We start from the raw sequence: 24,952 nt of genomic DNA, 5'->3' as shown, positions 1-24,952 counted from the left end.
TAGCCTTGGCCTTGCCCCTACTCGTCTTGGGCGCCATGGTGGCTAAGGAGAGAGGGGAGCAGGGAAAGAGGTGGAAGCATGGCGGCGGCGAACAGGGGGAGCAAGCTCTGGTTTTCGCTCAAGGAAGGAGAAGGGGGGACGGCGATTTCTAGATATGGGAGGAGTAGAGAGAGTAAATGAGCAGTGCCCCTGCGGATTTCCTCTTTTTATGGGGAAGGCGCGGGCCACCTCTTTACCATTCACTGCGGGGTGACGCATGCGTGACACGCCAATCTCACGCGCGACCCCCACGTCACGCGCTCGACGCGGGTCATGGGGAAGTGCAACTGACAGAAAGATCATGGCGATTCATCTCTGCCATGCCCGCCCGTGCACTGCCTTGGGCCTGGCCCAAGTACGCCTTGCGCTTATGTGTGGCCTAGGTCCGGGGGCTCTTGTCGGTGTATAAAAGTATGGGTACTTCTGTACCCCTTACTAGTGCACGGGCAGTCACAGCCACACCTGCGGCAGGGCCTGGCGAGGCAGACGAAGGCAAAACCCGAAGACTACCAAGACATATACTCGAAACACAAGGAGCAAAGGGCAAGCTGGACCACTCCCGGCAAGGACCTTGCCGGGGCAACCCACACAGCACCAACAAGTCCATCACCCTAGGGGCTGAGAGCTCTGACCCCATCGACAACGTCAAGACCATGATCTGGAGACCGCATGCCTGATAGCATGCAGCTCCTCATAAAGATTGACAGCCCACAGATCCACGTGGGACCAGAAGACGAAGACCCCCGGCAAGACCCTTGCCGGGGATGACGTGCCAGACGATCGTTGGGCCGCGGCCAGGCCCGCGCCCGGCAAGGTTTCGCCACCTCACCACCACCCCAGTGCAACAATAGGTGTGCCAACAAAGAAGGCACCTACGTGGCGGCATGCAGATCTTTGTGGAAGCTTTACCATTGTGCCAACACAGCAGGTAGTTAGCGAGCTTGGCACTGCATGCCTTGTCAGCATGGATGCATGTCAGAGCGAGGAGGAGCGGCGAAGGACGGGATGGCTTTTGTTGCCATCCCCGATAAAGTGGGAGGACACATAGGCAACACATTGAATGCGTTTTTCCTACGCTGCCGAGCGATAAGCTCGTACAACTGTAGCTTGCCACCTCCTGTGTGCCGCTGTGGCAACCTTTTTGCGCATAAAAGGAGGCCCAAGGCGTACAAAGAGAGGATTCGGACTTTTGGACAAGGCACGCACCGTAGCTAGTTCAAAAGCTCAAGAACATACATATAACCAGACAAGCAGGACTAGGGTATTACGCATCTTTGCGGCCCGAACCTGGGTAAATCCTCTGTGTACTAACGGCTTGACCTGCTCTTCGTGCGACTAATCCTCCGCCGAACGTAGAAGGGATCCTTGTGACCCCATAGGTGTTCGTTTTCCCCGACAAGAGCAAACAAACAAACGTAGTTGGAGATATGCTTATGCTCAAGATGTGTGTTAGTTCAGTTGTTGGGCGTTTGGGATGTAGGGCCCGGAAGCATCAAGGAAGCTTCCTTCTAAAATCTGTTGTATTTATTTTCCATGTAACACAATGTAAAACAGGGCCATCACAGATAAGCATCTGTTGTACGTTTTCTTCAAAAAAAAAAAGCATCTGTTGTAAGTTCTTTTTTGGGGAAAAAACTCGTTTGGTCAAGCCCTAGACTAAATAGTGGTGCAGTCTAGTGGGCCATGCCTAGTAAACCAACCTGACATGCCACTTCGACCTTAAAGCAAGAAATGGCCTGTTTGGCACAAGAAAAAATAGGTTTGGCTGAGTCCACTGTCCGGACGAAAATTTAGTAGTTTCGGAATTACTTTCCCTGAGAAATATCAACACACCTTTCACATATTTACCATATATAACGTCACTTACAACAAAATTTCAGTTCCAACAAATGAATGAAGTAGAGTAAATCTCCTTCATTTCTCTCCTTCTTCCAGTTCCTCAATCAATGAACAGTATTAACTGTCACAAATATTTCACTTATGTATGTACACCATCTTTTCATTCTTCTTAGAAACTTACCTGACAGCCATCTATGTAGATTCTCATTCCATTCAGTCTACATTGCTCTTATCCATCTATTTCCAAGACCAAGGAAATTCAAGCGAAACCATTGCTTTAGTATGGACCGAGCTTTAATTCCACAGTGCATAATTCTTGTTCTACGATTCGCACTTCCGGGCAAGCTGAATCAGAGAGTTTGCCTTCCTCTGTGCTCTGCTTGTGCCGTTCTTGGCAATTTCCGTGAGATGCTCGTGGAGGCCGAACCCGAGGGCGTGCACCATAAGGGCATTATTGTGTGATCCAAGCTCGAGGATAACAGAAAGCGCACACTCCTTGTTCTTGGGGGTCCCCTCCTTGATGATCCGCACAAGCGTCTCGACGAAGCTCTCTGTCCCGATCGTGCCACGGCATGTAGAGTTGGACCCAAGCAGGAGGAAGATGGAGAGGCACTCATCAACCATGCCGAGCTTTGTGTTGTCGAGAATTTTGAGCAGCACAGGAACGATGCCGGCCTCGATAGCCCTTAACTTGTTCTGGTGATTCAGCAATAGGTTGAAGATGGCCGTGCTAGCATCTTTCTTCCCCCTGATCGTCCCATTCTTCAGGAGGTCAACCAATGGAGGCATACCTCCCAGGGCCCCTATGGCCACCTTGTTCTCGTCTACCATGGACAGGCTAAATAGCGCCGCCGCGGAGTTCTCCTGGCCCTCGACATTGCCGTTCTTGAGGACTTCAATGATCAACGGGATGGCGTTCCCCTTGGCAATCAAGACCTTGTTGGCCTCGTCGATCGAGAGGTTGAGCAACGACGTGACTGCGTTGTCCTGGATCTTCTTGTCCGGGTACTGTAGGAGGCCGACAAGGGCCGCGATGCCATCACTGTCAACGATGAGTATGCGGTCCTCTGGGCTCTCCTTGGAAAGTGTCCGGATCTTCTTGGCAGCCTTGCGCTGCACGTCGAGGTTTGGGGATGAGAGGTCCTTCACCAATGACGGGATGAGCACCTCCTTACTCACTTCCTCCTCAACAGGAGGTTCGTCAACTCTTGTCTGCATCTCTACCTTGTTCTTCTCACACCACTGCAAGATCAAGTTCTTGAGAGCAAAATTTGGCGCCAGCGAGAGATGCGCCAACGGCTGCTGCGTCTTGGGACACGTTCGCTGCCCCGCGTACAACCACTTCTGGATGCTTCTCCTCTCGTAAGTCTGCAAATAGTAGTTTGAGAATTCAGATTAAGATCACTAAGATGAAGACGAATTTCCCGCGCAATTGTGTGTTACTAAAATTAAAATTTCCAGTAATGAGAAGCACAGACCCGGCCGCTGGCGATGATGACGGGGTCGGTCATGATCTCGAGGGAGATGGGGCAGAGGAAGTCGTTGGGGATCATGAGAGAGGGGCACTTCTCAAGGTACTTGGGGATATGGACCTCGCCGAGGATGTTTTTCTCATCGATGCCAGCAACTTCCTTGAGCTTGTTGAGAATCTCGATGATCTGCTTTGTGCTCTCAGGTTGCTGCCCGTTGCGCTCGTTGATTAGCTTCTTGATGGCCATGGTCTCGGCGCGGAGGTCAGCCAGGCTCTGTAGCTCGAGCTTCTTGGCCAGCCGCTCGAGGATGACCCTGTCCGCGCTCCGGTCCTCCTTGTCCTGGAGGACCACCATGAAGTCCATGGCGAGCTCCATGTCCTGGGTGTCCGTCCTCTTCTTGCTCCGCTTCAGCTGCGTGTTGATGAGCTCCACCTGCACGCTTTTGCCGTTTTGGTTAGATCAGAGGCAGCATTAACAGACCCACAAATATGATTTCTTGGAGGCATTTGATCGAGCAGGCGGGGTGCGTTAAAAACGTACTTGCTCCTTGACCTCGTCGGAGATACCGATGTCCGAGTAGGGCATGCCGTCCAAGGCTTGGTTGATCTTCTCGTACACGGCGCGGAACCTGCCCTGCACAGCCTCGCCCTCCAGCGACTGCGACCATGAAAACCAGCGACGAATCAGAAATCCCATTAATCCCTTGACGGAAAGAGACGGAATCGGCGGGCGATGACGCACGAGGAAGATCTTGCTGCCGTCGTGGCAGCAGCGGAGGAGGCGGCGGGCGGCCTGGAAGGCGCGGCTGAGGAGCGCGAGGCGGCGGTGGGCGTCGTCGGTGAGCGGGCGGGGCGGGGACGCATCTTGGAGCTCCTCGATGAGCGGGAGCACGAGCTGGAGCCAGCGGAGGAGGTTGAAGCACTCCTTGCGGTGCGACCGCCGGAACTCCTGGAACGCCTGCGCGGCGCCCACGGTGGCGACCAGCTCCTCCAGCAGGTCCCCGTCCGAGAGCTGCCGCCCCGACGGCTCCGGCTCGGGCTCCGGCGGGTCCGGCTCCCCGGCCGGCCGCGTCCCGAACATCGACGACAGCATCGGTAGGCAGGTACGGAGAGCAGGAGGCTGGCTTGGCGAGGTTGGAAATGGCGATGGATCGGACCAGGGGTGCGGAGGGAATAGGAGGAGGGAGAAGAAGGGATGGTTTTGGCGGGCCGACCTGAATTCCAGGAACAAGTAGGCTTCAAATATAGCAAACGGGAGAAGCGAGGAGACGTCGCCCATATTGGGGCAAATGCCTTCTTTTTTCATTGGAAAACCATCTAACCTATTCATCATCATCAATCACAATCAACAGTAAAATGAATGCCAGAAATAATAAAAATTATATTTAGATCAATAGACCACCTACGGATAATTACAAAAACTGAATCTAGCCGAAGGCGCGCCATCGTCATCGCCCTTTCTTCGCTGATGCTTGGCAAAACTTGCTATAGTAGACAGTTGGAAAGTCGTTGTGTTAATGCCTTATAGGACCAATGCCAAAAACAGCAACCGCGACCGCTGAAAAGATGCGTAGACGGGAACAGCCTGTCGACACACAAACAAGGAAAGACCAGATTCATGTGGATCCACCTAAGACAAACGCCGACCGACTCCCGCGAGATCCCCGTAGACAAATTTTCACATGCCCTTCAACTATGCTAGAAGCACAACCAAACGGAATGCTAGGTGGGAAGAATCTTTTTTCATCTTTCGAGAGCCACCACCGCCTCGTCTCTAAGCAGAACACAAACCCTAAAAAAAATTACAAAAATATAAAAAACAAAGCCCTCCCGCTGCAAAGGCTGGGATCGACCACGCTTGCATAGCCCTAAGTTCACAGAAAACGAGGCAGACAGGGGCCGGCGCTAACGCTACTGGATACCGTTCGTACGAGTGCTATTTCCCTAGAGGCGCCAGGAAGACCGTGTACACCTTTTGAGTAGGTTGGCAAGGGGTTCGACTTTTCATCGGCCCCGCCTGCATTGGGGAAAATGTCTCAGCTATGGTTTTGGTAAATAATATCTTAGATATAAAGTATCCAAATAATAGGTCTTACACGTTAGGTGCTTTGCACTTCGGGCCTGGCTTTTTTTATGGCAATTCTTGTCATCCAAGGATGGCAAATTTCAGTGACACACGACAAGTTTTTATTAAAATAAAATAAAGCACGAAAGTTTTCATGCTTGTCAATTTAATTTGCCATCCTCGTGCAACTAAACTTGTCATAAAAAATGTTCAAAGTTGTCACGAGAACGTCCCTGACGTGTGGCACTTATCAGGGTACATAAAAACTATGTCACGTCTAAGTCTTTCATCACATGATTAATTTGCAGTAAATTTTGTGCCAACCGTAGCTATTTTCTTTTGATGGGTATCACCACTTTATTTAATTAATCAGGACGGAAGTTGAGATACAAGCAATATTCAACAAGTTTTTAAAATGTTCAAAAAAAATATTGTGAATTTCCAAAAATGTTCATTCATGTAAAAAATATTCATTGATTCAGAAAATGGTCATCGATTCAAAAAATGTTTACCAATTCAAAAAAATCATGTCAATTCATAGACATGTTCATCGATTCAAAAAATGTCGGCCGATTGACAAACATGTTCAGAATTTTTAAAAAATGTCCTCAAAAGTTATTTTCTTTTTGTTATTTTGTGATTTTAAAATGTATTGTCGAATTAGAAAATGTTCATTATTTCAGATATATGTTTGTCAACTCAAAAACTGTTCTTGAATTCAATAAACGTTTACGAATTTGAAAATATGTTTGCAACACCAAAAAAGAAAATTTAAAGTAAAAGAAAATAAGAAGTAATATATAAAATATAAAAGAAAGAAAAAACTAGAAGAAAACAAAGAAAATAGAAAAAAAGGTCTAGAACTGTCCTAAAAACCGGTATGGGGAAGAACCTGGAATGGACCGACCCGAAGAGGACCACAAACCCGAGGGGTACGCGCTAGGTCGCTACGTAGCGACCTATGCGCGGAATAGGATTCCCCAACTCTGAGCTAGTCGACATACACCTCGCCCGCCTCTTTTTACATGTGTGAGTGGGCCGCCCCATGTAGGACTCTTTCTACTGGTTTTATGAAGCTTCTAGAAACTTCAAACAGGTTTTTCCTTTCTTTGTTTTTGCCTTTTTTAGGATTTTTCCTATTGTTTGTTTTCTCTATTTCTGTTTTTATATCCTCATCTTTTCTTTTTTCTTTAATTTAAAATTCATTAAAACTTAAAATTCAGATTATTGTTGTGGAGCTTGTTGCATGTCTAACTCCAAACACACAACTACAGGTGGTGTCATTTCGCTAATGCATGTCTCCAATGCGACTGTAACTCAGGGAACAAAAGTGTTTTGTCATTAGGGCAGTTAAATATCTCCTACTTGATATGCAACTGCAACGTCACTTCCAATTATAAATGAATGTCTTCACCCCGACTATAACTTCATGGTAGGGCGAAACTGTTTGTTGGGAGGATAGTTGTATATGTTCTACTAGATACGCAATTGCACACTATCGCAGGAATGCGTAGCAGTGGCGGCATCAAAAGCCTAGTAATGACGGGTAAGGCTCTCAGAGGCGCCTGCCACTGGCAACATGGCATTAGTGGCGGGCGCTCCACCTGCCAATGACTATAACAGTGGCGGGCGTTACAAACAGCCCGCCATCGACCTCGATCTTGTAGCAGTGGCGGTCATTACTATTAATGGTGGGCAAAAATATGTGTCGGTACTGGCATTTGTTTTGTAGTGGCGGGTATAAATTTATTCTGCACACCACTTTTAGCTATTTATAGTTTTCTTTTTAAAAATAGACCACAAAAAATATGCCACAATACATTGTACTGTATACAATCATCACAATACAAAGAAAATACGCCACAATACGCAACACAGTATGCAATCATCACAATACAAAGAAAATACACTAAAATGACTTCAGCCACTACAGAGACGCCTAGACTTGCAGTGGCGGCGGCGTCGATCTGGTGGTCATGGACGACTACGTCGGCAACTGTACGACAAACCGGCGACAACGGCCCAACCTCTTCAGCGATTAACTCATGCCGCGCTCACCTCGCGTCGACGGCTGTAGTCTAAATTTGTGCCAGCGACTGTCCTTGTTGTTCCTAACCTGTCCATGTCCGATGGCTGTCTGAGCCTGTCGAAGTGGAGGGTCGGTCTCTGGTGAGGTAGAGTAGGACATGGGACACGACCCGGCAAAAGAAACTCGATTCGGCGCCATCTCCCATGGCCTACTCTTTCTCGTCGGAGCCCGTGCTCTCCTGTCGTCGGTGGATGTGAGGTCGATGATTGATCCATGATGGTGGAGCCGGCCGCATCCAACACGACATGATTTCGGCGCCAAGGGCTGCCGGGCACGATACGAGGCACCGAAGAGTGCGAGTCTGCCCCGCTGGCGTCTGGCACGAGGGCTGCCGCGGGTTCCCGTGCCCATTGCCTAACACGGTGGATGCGCCACACACCATATTAATATCAGACGTTAAGCGGGTGTGCATATCTTTCTCAGTGCGCCAACAAAGTGGTTGCATATCCTCCACGGCGTTCGGACGCCAGACGGAGTGCACTGCCTCTACTCAGGCAGCGTAGACTGCCCTCGGGCGGGATCCATGCTCCATTGTGGCAGACGCAATGGATTCCCACCAGATGGATTTCGACCGCTGCTGGGCGGACTCCTCCGGAAGTGGAGAAGCGCAAGGCAGTCGACCATCTCCTCCTTGGGGCCGCGTGGCACGATCTCCGGTTCAACGGCTCGAAATGGTGGGAGATTCGCAAATGGGGCTTGTGGGTGGACGGGAGTGGCCTGGCGAGGAGTAGAGTGGAGTTGAATGCCGCTTGGGTTTCGCTCGGAGTGCGGATAGGGTCCAATTTATGTGGGGTCGGGTGGGCCGCACTCGGCCGGATCCTACATGGCGGGTGTGTCCGGGCGTCTCTGGGCTTCCACATATCCGTCCGAGATATGGGCTGGATATGGGGAGTGCGGTCATGTCTAGGCGTTTGGGCCGGGTTTGACAGATCCTGTTGGGTGGCAATTTTGCGTCCTAGTGCTGACCGGCAATTTTGCGTTTGTGACAGATATGAGGCGTCCGGTGTAGATGCTCTTAATAAACCTGGACATGTGCCTACTACGTCTTGCATCTTGCGTTTACATGCGTTCTTTCTGAGTCGCATCCAATATCCAATGCTCTTAGAAAGCATTGTTTATTATCTTCCCTGCATCCCAAATTTGCATTGCAACTTCGCAAAATCCAATTCACAAGTTTCAAGGACATGCAAACCGCAAAACTACAGAAGCAACGACACGCAACATTTACCCGAACGAAATAACATTTTCATGTGCGAGGCTGTGAATAATGGAGCCACCACCAGAAGTTTAATGGGAACAACAATGAAAATAAAATGTTAGCATCATATTTTGTACTGCTATTGCAAGTATGCATCCATTTATAAATATCTCTCGAAATATCTTATTCTCTCCACAAGGCAATGTTTCATCCATATTATTAATAACAGTTTCGCAAAGTCCCCTTTATTCTCTATCCATGACTGACCCCTAACATTGACATCAATCTTAAGTTCACACCCATCCAGGTTCAAGCTCCCAGGGTTCGCGGCGCGGTGGCACCGAAGCACGGGGTGTTTGCCCTGCATGCATAGTTCGATGTCAAATGAGGGTTTTTCCTTGAAAGCGTAGTTCAATGTTAAATGAGATAAAACACTCTAGGTTTCACAACAGTATACACTGAAAAATCATAAACCTCTTATAGATATGAACAAACTTTTTGAAAAAAAAACCATGACTACTTTCTCCATCTGTATGCTTAGCTTCTACAGAGTGGCACCTAGTCCTAGTGAACACTAATACTACCAAAGTATGAAAATCCAAGTTGCATGAACCTTGGGAGACCACATAAGATAATTCTACGATGAACAGGCAGAAACAAGCTGCAAAAGATAGTAATAATTGATACCATTTGTTATCTCGGAGCCAAGTATAACATAACACTAAGATGAACATGTGTACTGCATGATGTGTATTTCACGTAGTCTGGGCTTATGTAACTTGAGTTTGGTAAGATCTTAGCTTACTAATTTGTATAACATGATAAAAACATGGGCCTTTGATTGGACTTAGCTAACATCAGTATACTTTAGTGCTGAGATAAATACAACAACAAACCAACATAATCTGTGGAAGAAACCATTTAAATTTAAATGGACAACGAATCACAAGTGCAGATTTAGAAAAACAATACTTCGTGTGATCTGAAAAGTGGAAAGATCTCGCTTTCCCCGCAAAGAATATCAACAATTATTGTCCCATGACTTTCCATTTTTGCCATAAATCAAACTGCGTGAATATCAAGCAAAGGCAAATAATGCTTTTACATACAAAGATCACAAACTCTTACATAGTTTTCTCTTAAAATACTATTTTTCATAGTAGCCAAAATAGCCCATTTAATTACTTTAACGGTGTAAACTATATGTTCTAATATAGCTCGCTATCACTCATTGCACCATATGGACATTCATGGTGGAACATCCAGGGTCTGGTAGCTCTAGAGGTGTGTAAAGATAACTTGTTCTCTTTGTAATGCCCAATGTCGAACCACGGAGGATCAACATGGGAGGAAAAAGACAACATGACTTTTGTGTGCCAACAAGTAGCATTTGAGCCCTCATTTTCATTTGCCATATATCCTTACCATACGAGATTGCTACTAATTAAATTAATTAAAATTTTCCATTGGAATTTAGTCTATAGAAAAAATGTTTCCATCACGATGCATTATATGCCTCTAAAAGATGCATGTGAGGTGAGTGTTGAAATATACTAGCCAACATTGTTCACCCACTTAAATAAATTGATTATGTACTTTCCATTCAATATTGTATCAAGCAAGGAGGACTTGAATTAAGAACCGGGTCAATGTTTTAATAGCCTGCATTGATCGCATGACTAAGCTTACCTAGGCTTGAGAAGATCCTAGACATGACATGTGTCTGGAAATATGTTGCCCAAACTTCTTTCTCAACTTCCATAATAAATTTTTTTGGGAACTAGAATTATGATGCACTGGACATTGATCCCATGACTAAACTTCTTTCTCAACTTCTGGGAACTAGTTAACATCATGAATTTAGTAGGGGGAATAACCATTGGAAGATTGTAAACATATCTCTTAAGCCACGAGTTTTGGCTTATGTTGATGCACATAATAAGATTTCCCATAATTTCACATTATTGACATGGGTGTCTCCAAGACTCCTATTATGAGTTGATTTATTTATATGAATTATATATATTGAAATAAATAAAATACAAATCCAACATGTTTGCTTGAACCCGCCAAGAATTAGGTTGCCAAAGTCAGAGTGATTTTGCTTCCCGTCAGGGAGGCTGACATGTGAGTCACTATCTTCACTATAATTGTAACATGAAATCTTGGTGAAATCCATTTAATTTGTCAAGTAACCATATGGTGGCATATGTTGACTTGTAATACATAGGACTTGGTGATATCCTAGTGGTGGAATTGCAATGACACATCTACACCGACTACACATGAAGTCGAACGTTGTTTTCAGGGAGCTGGTCAGAATGAAAATAGGTTCCTAGCTAAGTTGTCTCGTCCCACTTGAAAACTACAGGGCGTGCGCTACAGCTTTGATCCAATGGCCTCCGTTTGCTGGAATCGGAATAGTTGAGAACAAAGTTTCGAGACAATAACTCGCTCCAAAACACAGGTTACACCTTTGATCATACCGTGCTATCCAAGGAGCAACTCTTCTTACTATGTGAAAATGAAAGGTGCTAAGTTGTAATCCCATTGTAAGGATTCTCGTGGTTTCGAGGAATCTAGTTATAGGAGAACCAGGAAGGGGTCTTGATGGAGGCGATTAGCTTCGTAGGGTCAATAAGTACATATTAAGTCACCATATTGGGCACACTTGATTATATTAAGGACTCCAAGATAGCCATGAGGTGGATTGTAGTGGCACATCTTTACGGATGTGGGTTCTGACTCATGAAAGGAATTTAATTTCACAATGGCAATTATTTGGGTTTAAACCATCAGAAGTCACGACATGGAGAACATTCAATTATGAAATACCGATGACTTAGGGCCTTTTCTGATCTCCTCTAGCTTCCCAAAACTTCAGAAATTCATCTTTTCAGAGTAGCTTCTCACTCCAAGCAGTGATGAAAAATCTGTTTGGCTCGGTTTGCAGCTTCTCGCGGCACTACAACCTAGCTAGAAGGGTTGTGTCCTGTTCGAGCTAGTTGGGCTGACTGGAGGCAACCCAAATCGGCCTTGTAGAGGAGCAGCGAGGGAGCACGAGCGAGGGAACGAGGAGCGATCAAACAGATCTAGCGTACCGGTTCGACTCGTATGACTTGGCTGTGGCAGTTTACTTGTAATATCGGCCAACTTCAGCTTTTTGGATTGGTGGAGCTGGGTCGAGTCTGCTTCATGATTTTGTGCCGCGGTCGATCCTAGCTTCCTGGAGTTAGCTTCTCGCTGCTATTTCGTTCGGCTCGTATCTGCTCCAGGAATTTGTGAAGCATGGAGCGGGACAAGATCAGAACACGCCCTTAGTGTTTTAAAATTACAATGGCACATATTCACTTTCTTGGGTTAGACTTTTGATGTAGGCTATAATTTTTCATTGAGAATTATTAGGCATGTCGTCTCCCCTAGACATAAAAGAGTAACTCAGTTCCTCCTCGCAGGCACATGCCATAATGTAATACTCATTGGGTTTAGAATAGGCAATACACCATATGTGACCACAGATGATGCACTAGACAGTTCCAGCTTGGCCTCCTATTTGACAAATGTGAGTAATATTCAAGGTCAAGGATTACCTAACCACAAACTATATTAATATAAATACGGGAGGATATAGGTTAACTTTATAGTCTCTTGGCGAACAAGTGGACACAACAATAGTAGTTAACATAAGTAATGAACTCATGACCACTGATAGCTAGACCCAAATCGTGAGAAGAAGGTTACACATTAGAGCATAGAACCGATATCAAATACTAAATAATGAATTAAATGAACCATGTCGGGGAAAAAGTTCTTGACAAATAACTTCAATGATCAATCATCGACAACTATTTTCTCCTTGTCCTCTGGCCTTTGTGACGTAGACCACATGGACCACACGGCTTGTCCATAAAGTGGTAGTCGAACTAAAGCCGAATGCCGATGTAGGATGAGGATTTGATTTACATGTAGAATAGTTGATGTATGTTGTATTTTTGATTCAAATCTCAACAAATTATCTTGTTATGTCTACTTTTTTATTCCTATCCGGAATGTGGCTATAATAGATAAGACACGTCCATTATTTCCCCTTGAAGAAGTCTACTTAGATAATGATACAACTATTCCCAATCACAATTCTAACTCAGATGTGAAGCATATCAAATTAATAGTGCTGATCAGGGTACTATGGGGGTTGGTGAAGGAAAATACAACAAGAAAGGGAGGAGATGGCATGTTATGCACACTCATACTTTGTTAGCATTTTCATACAAGATTCATTCTATTATCAACTAGTATGAGAGATCTTCTCCATGTGTTATGATTAACCATGCTCGAGCCTCAGTCCCTTGGTAACAATAGGAAGTAAGTAGAGCAACATATTGGGTGTTCTCATGTTGCCCTATAAGCCTCCTCCATTTCAATATTATCTCACTATACAACTAGAAGCAAGTAAAACACAATGTTGGTTGTTTCCATGTTCGCCTATTATCCTCTCCATTTAAACCTTGCCTCACTAGACCATTATAGATTCTATTGTGGTAAAATATTCCCATATGGTTATGACTACCCTTCCACTAGAATATGCAACGAAGAGAAGTGAATAGTGTTTTGTGGGGTGTTTTGTGTTTTGTGTTCTCAGTCACAACATGGGGAACATTCAACTGCAAAATACCGATGACTTTGTGCGGTAAAATTGCAATGGCGCCTATTCCCTGTCTTGGGTTAGACTTTTGATGTAGGTGGTTAATTTTTTATTGTCAGGCATGGCATCACCCCTTGACACAAAAGAGTGACTCATTCCTCCTCGCAGGAACATGTCATTCTGCAATACTCATTGGGTTTAGAATAGACAATACACCATGTGACCATAGATGATGCGCCAGACAGATCCAGCTTGACCTCCTATTTGACAAATATGAGTAGTATTCAAGGTTTATGATTACCTCAGTGCCAACTATATTAATATAAATACGAGAGTATCTTAGTTAACTTTATAGTCTCTTGTCGAACAAGTGGCCACAACAATAATAGTTAACATAAGTAATGAACTCATGAACACCAAGAGCTAGACCCAAAATGTGAGAAGAATGTTACATACTAGAGCATTGAACCGATATCAAATACTAAATAATGAAATAAACAAACCATGTCAGGAAACAAATTTCTTGACAAATAACTTCAATGTCCAGCCATCGAAAACTATTTGCTCCTTGTCCTCCCGCCTTTGCAACATAGACTACATGGAGCACATGGCTTGTCCATAAAGTGGTAGTCCAACTAAAGCCCAATGCCCATGTAGGATGTGGATTTGATTCACATGTAGGATAGTTGATGTATGTGGATCCTCAATTCAAATCTCAATAAATTATCAGGTTGTGTCTACTTTTTTTATTCTTCTCCGGAATGTGGCTATAATAGATATGACACCTCCATTATTGGCCCTTGAACAAGTCTATCTAGACAATGATATAAATGTCTCTCAATAACTATTCTTTCTCAGATGAGAAGCATATCCAAATAATAGTGTTGATCAGGGTACTATGGGGTTGGTGAAGGAAACTCGAACAAGAAAGGGAGGGGATGGCATGCTATGCACACTCATACTTTGTTAGCATTTTCATACAAGACTCACTCCATTTTCATCTTGTATGAGATATCTTGTCCATGTGTTATGATTAACCTTTCACTACTCTCGGTCTCTTCGTACCAATAGGAAGTAAGTAGAGCAACATGTTGGGTGTTCTCGTGTTGCCCTATGAGCCTCCTCCATTTCCATATTGACTCACTAGACAACTTGATGCAACTATAACACAATGTTGGATGTTTTCATGTTCGACTATTGTCCTCTCCATTTACACCTTGCCTCACTAGACCATTATATATTCTATTATGGAAAAATATCCACATAAGGTTATGATTACCCTCCAACTAGAATATGCATCAAAGAGAAGTAAATAGTGTATTTTTTGGTGTTTTTTGTTTGGTAAGATGTCAAGATATAACATACATACATATACAATAATTTAGTCGAAATCCAGTTGGCATGTGAAGTCAACCTTGATATGTAAGGATGCGGGTCCTCTGACATCTTGTGTGGTTTCATAACCACAGTTAACATCCATGCAACAAGTAACTTCCATATTGTTCGTATTCCTATTAGCCATGTTTCTCTCCCTTTTTGGTCATGAGGTCATTTCAGACCCAAACATGCATGTTGACCTTCTCTCATACTACCCATGGTGTTAACACACATGATTACCAACTTAGAAAATATGTTATCTCATGATCCAACACATTTCTTGACCTACTGTCATTTCACATGACGAGAGACCTAGCTCCACCGTTGATGTTTCACAAAGCTTTACCGAATGAATAAATGCTTGTTCAAACAATCTACATATCAAAACCATCATGGGAAATGAATAGAAAAGCCATTCCAGGTGACACGTTGATCATGAGGCAGTATACCAAGTCCTTCCCTCAAGTTTAGCAATAGCGTCAGGCAATCACCAAAAAATAGGAAGCGAGAAATTGAAAAGTTCCACATAAGCTTTACAATCGTCCTTGGGATAAGGATATTGTTTCGATAATTTCTGACATGGCTATACTTTGGGCCAAGAGTTATTTTTGCTCACACAAGGTGGATTTGAGTAGCCTCCAACCATTGTGAATATTAAAGCTCATGTTGTGCCATAGGTGGCTACTCTTGCTCCACGGGTGACTACTCCTTCTTGAGCTACTCATGCTCAGTCGGTAGCTCATTCAGATCAAAATTGTGGTTATTGATCATGAAGACTTGAACCCCTCGAGGTGCCATTTCCCCTGCATCCAAGCTACCCAGTCCTTCACTCTCGACCCCACCTAAAGAGAACATGTTAGGGTTGAACGATATGTCTTTGTGCACATAAAAACACTAAAAATTCTCAACCAAACAAATGTGCACTACACTAGAGTTCTCGCCTAGTTATCGATCAAAAGTGGTGGTTCAAAAAACTGGTCAGCAATGCTACTTAACACTAATGGCCGGCGGGATTGTTGTGAATCTAACTATAACTAAAATTCTATTTTTGTTTGAAAAAGGTAGTAGTGACGGGCCCAATATGTGGTCCGTCAATGGCACGTTGTTACGAGTGACAGAGGACAATATTGAGGCTAAACATGCTACTTGTTAGTAATATACAACCCACCACTTAGAAGCCCTAGTCACATCCTGACAGTTACTAAATAAATACCCTAAATCATCAATGGTACGTTGTTACGATCAATTGTTGTTATGATTAGTAGGTCGCAACTTAAAAAATAGTAGCCTCACCCAGTAAGCTCATTATTGCTTCCTGCTATCATTCATCCCTTATCTAGCTACTAGCACACTTGTCTTAATGCTTTGTCCTCCACAGTCATGCAAACTTCCCTTGTTAACTGCTCATCATGCCATATCATCCCCCCACTTCCTCGAAACTAATTCCTATGAGGAAGAAACCTTGCGTTGTCCCTCCTCCTCCTCAATGTTGTTATCTCTATGGAATGTGGCATGGGTGCCAACTGCATGAAATCATTGAGTTTGTCCGAGAGAAGCAACATAGTGGTCCAACTTCCTTTGCAACCTAGATGATGACGGTGTTCAGTTCTGCCTTGGTCCTTGCACCATACGGGTCAGTATCGGCCAATGGTGCAGCATGGTGGAGGCCTTCTCCGTCCGGCTTCTTGGCTCCTATTCTTCAAGCCACTCCCCATTGTTGTTTTTTATATTCGGATCCCCAACTCTATGGATTCTCCAAACATCGCATGATGTAACGCACTGAGGAAAAGTAGGTTCGAGTAGTGGAGACTACACATTGTTGGCAGGTGCTGGATTTGGACTGGCCATGGCCTGATTTTCATTCCTGATTTATTCACCATTGGCGGGCTCGTGCCTGTAAGTGGCTTGTTTCTCCTCCACTAAGTATAGACTACTAATGGGAGTTGAACCTGTCACTGCTGGGTTTTTCTGGACCTTCACCAGTTAGGCTTTATGGAGTAGTCTGGAATATAAAATAGAGAGAGAGAGAGAGAGAGAGAGAGAGAGAGCATGAGAATTGGGGCTATATGTAGGGAGAATAACCATTTAGTATGAACCAATTTTGAGGTGGAACAACACACCTTGACATGCCTTGAAGGCACATGAACTTCTTTTAATTTCTACATACCAAAAACTAATATGATTCTTTAAAACATAGTGACCAAAATACATTCCATATCTATCAAGATTTACACATAATATATTAGTAAAAATTATTTCTTGTTAATAATCAGAGAGCAAGGCAACATTTAAATATATGTGTTCCCCATAAAGAAGCTAATGTCTTGTCTCTCTCTTTGTGACTTTGTTTCTTTGGAAATGATCCATTTATGGTGGCTGATTCCTTTATGCGCTCGTTCCCCCAGGAGCTATTCATATTTACTGAAATTTGCATTATTCTTCAAGTTGGCACCTATATGTGTCACACTCTTAGCGTCGTCTTCACATGTGACAAGACTTCTTTCGATGTCGCTTGAACACTAGCAAGTGTATTTGCCTTGAAAAAAAGAAGAGCTAATGTCCTCGCTTCCTATAGATAGAGGAGACTATATGATTTGGATAAGACATCCTTCGTAGAAAGGCAAATGTAGCAGAAAGGCTCCAATGCAAAAAAAGTACCAATGGAAGCACACGTATAAATACCTTGTGGCGGGCCCAACATGAAAAGAAATGCTAAGGGCGATTATAGGCGACCGACAAGTAGTGCTAGGGTTAGGTTTCTGTTCATCTATGAGGTGATGACACTCTATACTCCTACATTGATTGGTCTTGGTGCTTCCACTCCTTTGCGCGACGATGGGAGAGAAGGCGTGGCGTAAATCGACAGCTCAAGTGAACAGGGCGACCAAGGATCATTAAGATGAGAACCTTCAAAGTCCCTGACAGATGGAAATGCTTCAGGGGAGGCAACTAATCTCTCAACCAAATTAACAAGGAGCCCTGAAGTTAACAACAAAAGGAACTAATAGATCTCATGCTTGAGAATCAGGATTCCAGACCGACCGAGGCCTACTCGGTGGTCAGTGGTTGGAAAGGCATGCTCACTCCAGCAAATCAACATCAACGTGTTTGCTAGGGCTACACAACATACATGTGACACTATTAGGGAGTCCAAGTAAGTCACATTAGAAATAGTATCTTCTTCTTTAGATTCCATAACAAAGGAGTCTAGAAGCACGCTCTATATAATTGAATGTGGCAATTTGGTTTTAATGTGATAGTTTTGAAGGATTATGATGAAAAAACTAGGTCATCGAAGATAATGTTTTGTATGACGGAGCCATGGGTGATAATTACAGATCCTCCCCTATATAAATGATCATATACTTTTGGGAATGCTCTTGGGAATTGTCTTGGTGGCGTGGTAAAGAGTGATGTTAAGAAGGATGGATTTATGGGGGAACCATCTCAGATTTAGAGATAGATTTTTCATATTTCTTTCACTAGTCTAAGGCTTCTTTCTCCACTCTTCAGCAAAAGATGAGGGGACCTTGTTTGATTTTCAATTTGAGAAGATACCTCTCTTTTGGATTGACTACGACAGACTAGCACATGTTGACAGATGATTTGAACCACAAAATGATTCCTCACCCCAGTTGGGTGAATGGTTGAGGGCATCACTTGGACATGGCTCCTCATAGGCAAAAACTAAGTAGAGGCCGGTGAAAGAAAGCAGGAACTTTAGTTTTGGGAGCACTAGGTCAAGCAAGGGCGTCTATGGGCGCAGGGTCATGTAGCGTTGCATGCCCGTCCATTTACGTGCAGGTCATACACTGATTATACACCCTCTGTGGACTCTCTCTCTAGCGAGGATCCTCGAGATGGTCTTGTACAGGTAACTGCCTAAGATGAAGTGTAGGGAGGGCCAATGCAGGCAAGAAATGTGACATTATTGTGAACTAAGGGATGATTTAAATCTAAAAAGGAAGTGGGACCTGAGGAAGGAGCATGAAAGTAAGCAAGACATAAAAAAATCTATATGGGAAAGGGTGCAAGGCCATTGGGAAAGATGACCCATCTACCTCAGAGCAACGCAGACGAGGCACTTCTGTTCATAAGACAAGGCAACGTGATGGTGACCACCAAAGGCGTCACAATGATTATCACCTAAAGCTACTGGATAGGAAGAGAGATTGATGAAAATTTGTGTAGCTAAGGGAGGCTCCGAGAGACTGGATCCTAATAATACATTTATCTATTACAATGATACCTCAACAAAGAATTCTTTTAATCACAACAACTAGGAGATTACTTGAGTAGTTTCACACAAATGGAGCGCATTAGGGAGAGTGTAGCCAATAATAGTGTTTCAAAACTTTGTTTTAGTAGCAACATGTACACTTGGGACAATAAGAGGGAGCGGGATGAGATCGTTTATGTACATGTGGACAGGGGTCCATGCAATGATGAATTCGTGCATTCATTGTAGGATACACCCATTGAACATGTTGTCATGGAGGACCAGACCATGGTTTGCTCGTTAATAGATCGCTAGAAAACCTAGTCATTACCAAAAGTAAGAAGAGGGCATTAACGTTTGAGGAGAGGTGGATGCCCATGTAGGCATGATAGTGTGCATGTGATAACAATTTCGGCCAGAGTGAGCTCTACAGGAAGCGTAACAATGTCACCAATGATATGAAACATTGAAGTGGCTCTGTATTTTATCTTGTATGTTGTGAGATTACTAGGCACAAGGTCCAGCTTCGATGGAAAGGGTAGTGCATTGGGATCTAGACATCCTTGCTGAAGACCAGCGAGATTGAAGCGTAGCTTCATGTGGTTCGTGCACAGGAACAAATAATGTGTATGCAATGTTCCCAACTGGAATTTCTCAAGGAAGACGATCAAAACATGAGGGCGGATGGCACGAGTTGTACTATTGACAATGAGATGGGGAAGATTTCGGCCGATTTCTATGCTTAGTTGTTTTCTTCAGAAGCCTCTGTTGATGCTGACAACATCTTAGCTCACATCCGACCCTGTGTGACTAGTGATATGGAGGAGAGGGTGAACACGGACGTGATGGATGAAGAAATTGAGAATGCACTATTCTAAATTTGACTGGAAAGAGCGCAGGGGCAAGATAACCTCTCACTTATGTTTACCAATTTCACTAGTTATTTCTAAAAAATGATGTACGCATAGTAATAGGTGATTCTTTTAATGGAGTTATTTGACCAAACTTTAGTGATATGGTTCTAGTCCTAATCCCCAAAATTACCTCAATGGAGATACTTCCTCAAATGGGATCAATCAACTTATTGAACACGCTCAGTCAGATTGCTTCAAAGGCCTAGCAAAGAGATTGAAGGTTGTCATATCCATAATGATCACGCAGGAGCAAAGTATGTTCGTTCAAGAAATAGAAAAATCCAATGTTCGCAATTAAACTATACATGATGAAGGCCTATAAGAGGGTGGTTTGGATTTTCCTCGATCTGATGATGAGGGCACTTAGTTTCTCAGATAGGTTGATCTTGACGATTATGATGTGTGGTACCCCGGCCAGGTTTTCTATCAAATTGAAAGGAGTGTGTTATGTATTTTTTATACTATGAAGAGGGCTCTGGCAAGGAGACCAATGGTCTCCCTATTTTCTTATTTTCTATGTTGCGAGTTTTTTGGCCTTTCTCATGAGTGCTCAAAGATAAAGAGATCAATGGTATATCTTTTGGGAGCACTAACCCCCATGTAGCCCATCGTATTTCTGCAGATGATAGTATAGTATTTCTTCAACCGTCAAATGGCAACTTTGTAACCTTAAATATATCCTATTTGACTACGAGTGGGCCTCGGGACAAATGGGAAATTTTCTAAAAGCTTCAACCTTCTTTGGGAAGTGAGGCAAATAGGAGGACTAAGTTGTTGTTAATATCTTTGCACAGATCCTAAGGCATTGAGCGAGCATTTTTTGGGGCTCCCAACCGTGGTGGGTAGGTCAAAGGAAGGAAATTTTAAACATATTAAAGAAAGCTCAAATGGCAAAGTGGTTGGATTGGAAGGACAAGGTATCTCAAAGGAGGGAAAGGAGGTGCTAGTAGAATCAGTGCTTCAAGCAACACCTACTTACACCATGAGTTGCTTCAACTCCCCAGAGAAAATGTGTTAGAACTTAACTATGTGATAGTATGGAAAACCGTGAGTACCCATAGTAGGGTGGTGAACTTGTAGGGATACACGACAAGGTAGTCCGCACAAAGGTTTTTACCTAGGTTCGGGCCCTCGGTGAGAGGTAATGCCCAACATCCTGTATCTGATTTTTATTCATGGTGGAGCACCTTGTGCGAGGCGTTTAGAGTGGAGATGAAGTATAATGCTATAGAGAGTATAGTCTATGAGAGTATATGTGAATGACAACCCCGAGCCCCTCCTTATATAGGTGGCGCGGGCTAGGTTTACAAGGAATCCATCAGATCTCATACCACTGCCATCTTAGCTTGCCTGCCAAGATGCTCCCACAGTCCTTATCTAGGCTCCTGAGCTGCCCTACTGCACCGATCCTCCAGTTGGCCTCTTGGGCCCTAAGGCAAGCCTGCTACCGGGCTTCCCACCCAGAAGACATCCCTAGCGTATTGCACCTTTAGTAGCCCCCTAGCGTGTCTGGAGTTGGAGTTATGCTTAGCTTCAGGATGGAGAATCCAGGAGGCCTCCTTTTGTCTTTTTGGCTATTTAGACAAGGCACTTGTGACCTTGCGGCTAGTCCGATTCAACATAGGTAGTCCATCCTCCCCTCCATTTAATCTATTTTGATCATATACATTCTAAACCATCATCGTCAGCTCTTTTGCAACTATAAGCTGTTGTCACAGAGCTAAAAAATTATGGCTCATGTGGTGGATGTGCAGTTGCACGCTTATTCAGTAACGTCTATGCTTGGAGAAACAAATTTATTGTCTTCATGTTTGGTAATGTTGTTACGTTACTGATGTTCCAATCTCACTCATGTGTATGTACATAAAAATGGAGACGAGGTGTGCAATGTTAACTAATATTGTTGAAAGGCCGACCATCGATCATCGCGGTGCTGCAAGCCCGTGTGTTCAGTGCCGGAAGCCGGTAACTTGGTGCAGCAATGCTATTGGTCAGTGAACTTTTCATTGCTACAAGGTGGTTGAAAATGGTGCACCAGTGCTACAAAGTTGGGGTTACCTCATGTTGCAATGTTCTGTTTAGTGTTGTAAGGTTGATCACCAGTGTGCTTTTGACTAGCCTATCATGGACACCATTGTCGCCTCCATGTTGGTCTATTGCTGAGAATCATGGGTGTATGTTGCGAAGGGTGGGTAGAGGAGACGAGAGGAACAACTAAGTTGGTGTTTGATTGGGTAGTGATGTGTGACCCAATTGAACGACTCACGGTTGGGCGTAACCTAGGAAGATCTGGTAGATGCATGCTGATGATCCATCGGTTCAGGCCTATATACATTGTGTTTTTTCACTTATTTGTTGAAGCTAATGAGTATGCGTTGTATATCTACAATTTTTTGTATAGACATGCTCGCATGTTGCGACGTTTTTATGAGGTCTCTCAAAAGAAAATTGAATTATATTCAACAGGCTGGTTTCAGGGGTAAATCAGTCAGATCGCTCTAGCGCCAGATGCCCCTGTTAGTCTTCCTCTCTCTTCACCATATCCATTCACTTTATTTCCACCACGTGCACACCCATCCTTTATTCCCCTTTCTCTATGACAATGAGTTGGGCTAGCACTGCCACTCAATGATGTTGCGACTCTCCGACCATCAATGCTACAAGCCATCGCTATATGCTGAAAGAGGAGCACTATGCTACATCGGCCAAGGCATACGACATCTCAAGGTCGTGAGTGTGTTTGTCGGTGCAGCACCCTGATAGCCGATGTTGCAAGGCAGTGCTTTCATATGGTGCAAAAAACACATAATGTGTTGTTAGGTGCGGCATCCGTCTTCTCATATGTGCTACAACTATGGCCGATGTTGCAAGGCGATGGTCGTATCATCGCTAGTTTTGCAGGGGCAGTCACAACAATTCCTAAGATGCACAGATCATAGTGGTGCAACCGCATATTCTCGCGGGGTGTGTTTTATCCCACGAACAGTGCCACATGCCACGGCCCATGTGTAAATGGGTGATGGTGGTGGTGGCATCAACTACATTGTCTGTAAGACAATGTTGCAAGGACGACGCCTTGTTGGCGCATTGTAATAATACTTGCAGGATATCCAAGCGATATCAGGGATCTCTAGGGTACCAAAGCCAGGTGTTGCAAGGGGCCGACGTAATTGTCTGTTGCGACGATGTGGGAGGGGTGGTGGATACACATGTATTGTGGAGGCTATGGAGGAACACGGTTTCCATTCTCTCTGCTGCCGTGTAGTGTGATCCAATGCTCCATATGTCAATTCGATGGCCGGCGATCCGACTAATTTCGTTGACACCTAAAACGTGCTGAAAAAATATGTGGAGATATTTCTAGCCATTGCATGTTTCTTATTACAGTTCATATGTTTTCCACGCTGCAACATAGTGCTGGAGCTCGCCTATGTATACACAGCTAGTGACAAAACAAACTACACCTAGGTGGGACTTGATTAAAATCAGGTGAGTAAGGCGTCCATCCCTCGGCCGACTGACGCGTAGCACCGCCCGCACCAACGTCAATGGAAAGAAAACATGTGCAGCTTCAGCTAATATATAACAATACTAATAATGAAAAAAAAAGACCCAGCATGGACAGAGCTAACAAGCTTCAGTCCAATACCAGTATACTAGTGATGACGAAAAACCAGCATGCACAAGAGTTAAGCAGCTTGTTTGCCAGTGTAGCCTGCACGGAGACGATGTTGACAAAAAAAGCAGCATAAAGTATACTTACCAACCGCACTTGACGACGCGATGCTCCCTCGCATGCGCGGCACCCCCTGGACTGGCGCCATCTCGTTCTTGTCCATCTGCCAGACGAGACCGCAGCGATTAGAAAATCCAAGGACATATACACACCACGTAGTTCATGCACATACACATCAGGTAATTCAGTAAGCTACAGTACAATTCACATGACTAGATTAAAGATTGTCAGTAACTTCAAATCATTAGGCACCGGTTAACTTCAAATCACTAGTAGGAGAGGGGGAAGCGAGTGCGGCTCACCATCTTGTCATCGGAGACATGGTTTGCATGCAGGGTGGGGGCGCGAGCGCGGCTCACCATCTTGTCGTCGGAGACAATGTTTGCATGCCGGGTGGGGGCGCGAGCGCGTCTCATCATCTTGTCGCCGGAGACAGCGTGAGTACGCGGGGCCCCTGGCGCCGGGAGTGCAAGCACCTTCAAGGGGCCTTCCCGGGACTCCCGGGATTCCAGCTCCTCTCTGATGGCCGCTGGGGGCGGGCTTTTCTCCTGGGGTCTCCCGGGCTTGCGCCTGCGAACCACCGGCGTTATCTCGTTCCTGTCCATCTGCCAGATGAGATCGCAGCGATTAGAAAGTCCAAGGACATATACCCAGCACGTAATTCTTGCACATACACATCAGGTAGTTCATTAAGCACTAGCACTAATTCACATGACTAGATTAAAGATTGTCAATAACTCCAGCTCATTAGGCACCGGTTAACTTCAAATCACTAGTAGCAGAGGGGGGGGGGGAGCGAGCGCGGCTCACCATCTTGTTGTTGGATACCGCGCTTGCACGCCGTGTGGGGGCGCGAGCGCGGCTCACCATCTTGTCATCTGAGACAACATAAGCACGCCGGGCCCCTGGCGCCGGGAGCGCAAGCACCTTCAAGGGTCCTTCCCGGGACTCCCTGGATTCCAGCTCCTCTCTGGTGGCCGCTGGGGGCGGGCTTTTCTCCTGGGGTCTCCCGGGCTTGCGCTTGTGAACCACCGGCGCAGGGGGCGGGGCGGGGCCCGCCAGGCTGTGCCCCTCGTGGTTGGCTGCGGGCATGGCACTGACGTCGGAGCTAGACATCGCGGTGGATCGGTCGAGCAGACGCACGGAGTTGGTTGAGGAGAGCGGGATGAGAAGAATGTGAGCGAGGAGGAGAAGCATGTGTTGCCTTTTATGAACTGAAACGGAAGGCACAGGCCAAGGTGGGGACCGCGTGTTAATCTACAGATTTATTTATTTAATACCAGCAATTAATAGTAGCATATCTTTGGTATATTTCTATTAAATATTCTTATATTTTGGTATACTATTAAATATATATTTGTAT

At 44.8% G+C, this 24,952-nt stretch overlaps 2 protein-coding genes across 4 annotated transcripts; both read right to left on the bottom strand.

Annotated features, from left to right (window-relative positions):
• Nucleotides 1-1,861: 1,861 nt before the first annotated feature.
• LOC123160699 (U-box domain-containing protein 15-like) lies at nucleotides 1,862-4,559 on the bottom strand. The gene is made up of 4 exons (XM_044578544.1): nucleotides 4,092-4,559; nucleotides 3,891-4,007; nucleotides 3,357-3,782; nucleotides 1,862-3,246 (listed from the first exon to the last, which is right to left on the bottom strand). Exons 1-4 carry the CDS (start codon nucleotides 4,440-4,442, stop codon nucleotides 2,200-2,202), a joined length of 1,941 nt encoding a protein of 646 aa, XP_044434479.1. The 5' UTR covers nucleotides 4,443-4,559; the 3' UTR covers nucleotides 1,862-2,199.
• A 10,594-nt stretch (nucleotides 4,560-15,153) lies between these two features.
• LOC123155491 (uncharacterized) lies at nucleotides 15,154-24,740 on the bottom strand. Of its 3 annotated transcripts, XR_006477453.1 has the most exons (5): nucleotides 24,400-24,740; nucleotides 23,892-24,194; nucleotides 23,617-23,692; nucleotides 19,984-20,055; nucleotides 15,154-15,562 (listed from the first exon to the last, which is right to left on the bottom strand). XR_006477453.1 is itself a non-coding variant. In XM_044573663.1 (4 exons), exons 1-4 carry the CDS (start codon nucleotides 24,703-24,705, stop codon nucleotides 15,438-15,440), a joined length of 810 nt encoding a protein of 269 aa, XP_044429598.1. In that variant the 5' UTR covers nucleotides 24,706-24,740; the 3' UTR covers nucleotides 15,154-15,437. The 3 variants fall into 3 exon arrangements, 2 of the variants coding, with proteins under 2 accessions (XP_044429598.1, XP_044429599.1); XM_044573663.1 differs by lacking the exon at nucleotides 19,984-20,055; XM_044573664.1 differs by lacking the exons at nucleotides 15,154-15,562; nucleotides 19,984-20,055 and adding an exon at nucleotides 23,210-23,370.
• Nucleotides 24,741-24,952: the final 212 nt, after the last annotated feature.

Source organism: Triticum aestivum, chromosome 7B (assembly GCF_018294505.1).
Source record: "Triticum aestivum cultivar Chinese Spring chromosome 7B, IWGSC CS RefSeq v2.1, whole genome shotgun sequence".
In the NCBI taxonomy this organism is placed as follows: domain Eukaryota; kingdom Viridiplantae; phylum Streptophyta; class Magnoliopsida; order Poales; family Poaceae; genus Triticum; species Triticum aestivum.
This window is presented reverse-complemented; position numbering and strand designations above follow the sequence as displayed.